The sequence below is a fragment of the Barbus barbus genome, assembly GCF_936440315.1.
Source record: "Barbus barbus genome assembly, chromosome: 43".
Lineage (NCBI taxonomy): Eukaryota > Metazoa > Chordata > Actinopteri > Cypriniformes > Cyprinidae > Barbus > Barbus barbus.
In genome coordinates, this window is record NC_136721.1 from 22,393,900 (window position 1) to 22,398,899 (window position 5,000).

The 5,000-nt window shown below is 36.0% G+C and overlaps 1 protein-coding gene across 5 annotated transcripts in view; it reads right to left on the bottom strand.

The window, feature by feature from the left end:
• Positions 1-5,000, bottom strand: part of LOC306862736 (electrogenic sodium bicarbonate cotransporter 1-like) — a 47,612-nt gene that overhangs the window by 16,390 nt on the left and 26,222 nt on the right. For all 5 annotated transcript variants that reach the window (XM_079405684.1, XM_079405680.1, XM_079405682.1 and 2 more), the window contains 5 exons: positions 3,888-4,045; positions 2,986-3,073; positions 2,747-2,901; positions 1,721-1,837; positions 846-1,020 (listed from right to left, as the gene is read on the bottom strand). In XM_079405684.1, coding sequence (XP_079261810.1) covers positions 846-1,020; positions 1,721-1,837; positions 2,747-2,901; positions 2,986-3,073; positions 3,888-4,045 — 693 coding nt within the window. The remainder of the gene's footprint in view (positions 1-845; positions 1,021-1,720; positions 1,838-2,746; positions 2,902-2,985; positions 3,074-3,887; positions 4,046-5,000) is intronic.

Genomic DNA, 5,000 nt, shown 5'->3' on the forward strand with positions numbered 1-5,000 from the left:
ATTACAACATTTTACAAAATTACAATATTATTTAAAGAGTAAATAAATAATAATAATATATTTAATAATTACTATTAATTAATAATAAATATATAAATTATTCTTAGTTATAATTATTACATATTTTAGTTTTTTATCATTAAAGCTGATAAACGGTAATGTTTTTAAAAATCATATTGACAGTCCAAAGGCTCTGATTTAAACTGCTCGGCATTCAGATTTGTGTTGACGTATCTGATATGCATACATATTTACCTCCAAACACAAGTTATCTTCAAGGTTTTTTTAAACATATGAGACAAAAGAAAAATCAATTCACCAACCTGCAATATGCACCTAAAGCTTATCTGAGGCAAGCTTTGTAGGTAAAGGGCAGAGGTCAGGAGAAGGATTTTTCTGAACTGTATTTGTGTGATTTTATGTGTGCGCTTGTGTGTAATCTGAGGCTATTTATAGCTGATCCTCCTTAGTCTGCGCCATATACATGCACTGCTAAATATATGCGCAAACTCTGCAGTCCCTGCACATGTCTGAAAGTACAACGCACAATCCTGACACTATTTATACACACAGTTGTTCGAAGAAAAGTCACTCTCAGTATAGCACGGATCAAATCCCAACATGTAGCTACATCTGTGAAACACATGACATATATTTGACATGACATGTTTAATAATCAAACAGCTATCTGTGGCCTTTAAATCCCCAGAGCTGTGAACACAGCGTCAGCCAAACTTGATTTCCAGGAGCTCCTGAATAAACCCAGCTGAGCCAAACCGTCTGGCACTAGTTTAGTACAAACTCACAGCGATAAGACGCTCAGAAAAAGACGTGAAGCGTCGAACCTGCATGTTGTCAGTGGCGTCTCCCAGCAGCCCTCCGAAGGTGATGGCGTTCGTTACGGTTCCCAGGTAAATGAACAAGATGGCAGACAGAGACTGTATGTTGAGAGCATCGTAAAAGTCGCTCGCGTAAAACGGGAGCTTCCTCTTGACGTCCAAAATGAGACCACCGCAAAACCTACGAGAGAAAAATATTTGATCAGGTAACCTGAAAAAATACAATTGCTTTTAATATGGCATGCAACAAAAGTAAGCATTAAGGGTCTGATTAAGCAGAATTGTTTTCTTGCATTACTGTTCGAAACATTTTTTGGGAAATAAATTAATACTTTTATAGGAAAGGTACATTAAACTGATCAAAAGTGATAATGTTACACAGATTTCTATTTCAAACTAATACTGTTTTTTTTAACTTTCTGTTAATCACAGAATCCTGAAATCATGGTTTCCACAAAAAATATTCATTTTCAACATTGATAATAATAAGAAATTTTCTTGAGCAGCAAATTAGCATATTAGAATGATTTCTGAAGGATCATGAGACTAGAATAATGATGCTGAAAATTCAGCTTTGTACCACAGGAATAAATTATATTTTAAAATATATTCAAATAGAAAACTGCTATTTTGAATTCTAATAATATTTCACAATTTGGCTGTTTTTATTGGATTTTTGATCAAATCAATGCAGCCTTGGTGAGCAGAAGAGACTCTTTCAAAAATATTAACATTTCTTAAATCCCAAACTTTTGAATGATTGTATAAATAACTGCAATTTTCTGCACTTTTCACAGTGTGGAAATAACAAAGGCCAGTATAAACTCAAGTTAACTGTTAATTGTTAAAGCAAGTGTTCATGTGTCTGTTTATATACTTACTTGCCAGTAAATTTGAGTTCATCACCGACCGCGTGGCCGCCGCCGCCTGCTGGACTCCCGTCATGAGGAGTACCGCCGTTCATCTGAAGAATTTCCCCTCCGGCAATATTGTTTTTACTAAAAACACACACAGAGACTCAGTTTCATTGGTTTTTGTTTTAATGTTACCTAATTTGATTATGCTGACTCAAAAACACCAATAAAAACTTTGCATCACATACATATATATACATATATATATATATATATATATATATATATATATATATATATATATATGTATCAGCTTTAATGCACTCATTAAACTAACAAAAGCAGTCAAACGTCAAATGTTTTGATGACAATAAGAAGCATTCAAAATGTTTCATTTCATTTATAATCTGCAAAGGCATGTAAAAATCAGGATTAGGCAAAAAATAATGTCATTCATACATGTGAAAATGATGAGAATTGAATAAATAGTTGTAATCTGGCTCAGGTTCAGACGGGGATCATGCATTTATAGCTGTGTTTTTGCAGATTAAAGGATAAAACAAGACTTTTTTACCTTACAAATGATTGTCAAAAGTAGGGCTGCACGATATATCGTATGCAATTGTCGTGCGCATCTCGTCAGTAAAGCCAGTTCTGTGATTAGTAATAAATCTCCATCACCTGTTTTCAAATGGAGCGGCATTTAATACACAGAGCCGTAGTTCACTGTCAAGCTACGCAATATCACGTTCAATATCACAGACGATTCATCTGCGATTCTGAGCGCGAATTGCGTAGTTTGTTGGTGAACTATGGCTCTGTGTATTAAATGCCACTCCATTTGAAAACAGGTGATGGAGATTTAACGCATGCAATATATCATGCAGCCCTAGTCAAAAGTAAAAACGCTACAAAATGCATCATATTTTGTGAGAAAGAGTGACATGCTTGAGCAAAACAGACACTATTTTTGGAATGAGCAGCCCAAAATTATTAAGAAACAAGTATTGGATTTATTTACAAATACAAATTATGGTCAATGGTTGCTTTTACCGTTTATCTGCAGACGGGATGGATTTAGGAGGTTCGATCCTGATGTCAGGGTCCCACTCTCCTGGAGGAAGCACGACGACTTCATCCAGGAACTCATCAATGCCTGCCAGCAGGTCACCGCGGTCTTTCGCTTTATAAGCTATGTCATGAAACACCTGCAGGAGCCCAAAGCACACAGCGTCAGGCCACTGTTCAGCTAAAATCACCTAAATATTATATTAGCTTGCACATAAACACACCTCATCAGACATGAGCGTGGCGATGGAACGTCCGATCTCACGGTATGACTTGGCCTTTCCTTTGGGCCCCAGCAGAATAAAAAGGAACCTACAAATACAAATAGATATTGTTACTACTATAGTAATGGATTTATTAATGGCACAGCCTTAAAGAAAAAGTTTGCCTAAAATGAGAATTTGCTAAAAATTTAACACATCCTCAGGCCATCCAAGATGTTGATGAGTTTGTTTCTTCATCAGATTTGGAAAAATGGATTGGATCACTTGCTCACCAATGGATCCTCTGCAGTGAATGGGTGCCGTTAGAATGAGAGTCCAAACAGCTGATAAAAACATCACCAAAATCCACACCACTCCAGTCCATCAGTTAATATCTTGTGAAGTGAAAAGCTGCGTGTTTGTAAGAAACAAATCCATCATTAAGGCCTTTTTAACTTCAAACCATTGCGTCCTGCTGAAATACAAGTCCTATATATGCATAATATTGCTTTCTCCAGTGAAAAAGTCATCAGTGTGAATCAGGAGAGAAATATGCACAGATCAAGCACCGCTTGCAAATAAAAACAGTCCAAAACATGTACAAAAGTATGTCAGTGTATTTTGATGTAAAGAAGACAGGGGATGGACTTTTTCACTGGAGGAAGTGTTATTATGAGTTATGGACACGTATTTTGGTCAACAGCAACAGTTTGAAGTTAAAAAAGTCTTTTTGTGCAGTTTTTCGCTTCATAACATGTTAATTGTGGACTGCTTGTGGATTATTCTGATGTTTTTATCAGCTGTTTGGACTCTTATTCTGACGGCACCCATTCACTGCAGAGGATCCACTGATGAGCAAGTGATCTGTTCTTTTCAGCAAATTTTTAGGTGAACTATTCCTGTAAGTACAGTGAGTGGGTTACCGTGTGGGAACAGGAACTTCGGTGAGTCCTCCTAACATGACGGCCTGCTGAAGACGCACAAACGCCACGAAGGGAGCATCCAGAAAGTCCACCTCGCCGACCAGCACGTTTGATGCTTCTGCATCTCGGGGAACTTTCTTCATGAATTTATTATTCAACTACAGAGATAAACAATAAGAAAAAAAAAGGATTTTTCACTAAATGAACTTGGTTAATTTGATGGTTTATGGATACTAGTTCTGAAAATCACTACGTTTATTACTGCAAATATTCCAGGCCAGTGTTATTTTAATGTGATAGTATTTATTTATGATTTAATATTATAAATAAAAATAATAAAAATATAAAGATATTTTATAAAATTTTAAATCATTTTATATTTTCAATATTTCTGTTGCATGCAGTCAGTTACAATAGAAATTAAATGATTTTGCATAAATGGAAAGTGTATTTAAAGTAATCCATTAATGGAAGCATGAAGTTGTTCAGTGTATCTCACTATATATTATATCTCTGATCCATATTCAAATCTGAATAAGAAACAAGTTCAAACTAGCATAAACAAAAGCACTTCATTAGCGCTAAACACTGGGATGACATACAGCCTGAACACACACAGACACACAGACACAAAAGAGGCCTTGTGTGTGAATAATGTTTGAGTTTTGGCTGATTATCATCTGAGGTTATCAGTATAATTACAGCAGTAGTGTGAATAACACACAAGAGCTCTGTGCGATTGACAAAGCTCTCCCGCTAATCCACAAATATTGACTCAACTGACGACAGCGGCGAAAAAGAGCCACTGTGTTTCAATTGTGTGTTACTGTGTTTGAGAAAGAGTTTCTTTTGTCCTTTTGCACTCATTCCTGTCCTAGAGATGTCACACCCAGGACCAAACATCTCACAGGAGAACAATCGCTCGCTGAGAGAATCTCACAAAACCTGTTAAAAACACACCTGGCTACATATACATCTTCAAAATACCACAAAACTGTCAAGAGAATGAAGCCTATGCTAAAACAATTAAGAGATTACTTTCATTTGGTGACTGAGCACATTTCCCCATAATTCTCATTAGTGTAATGCAAGAAATCCATTATTTTGTAGTAT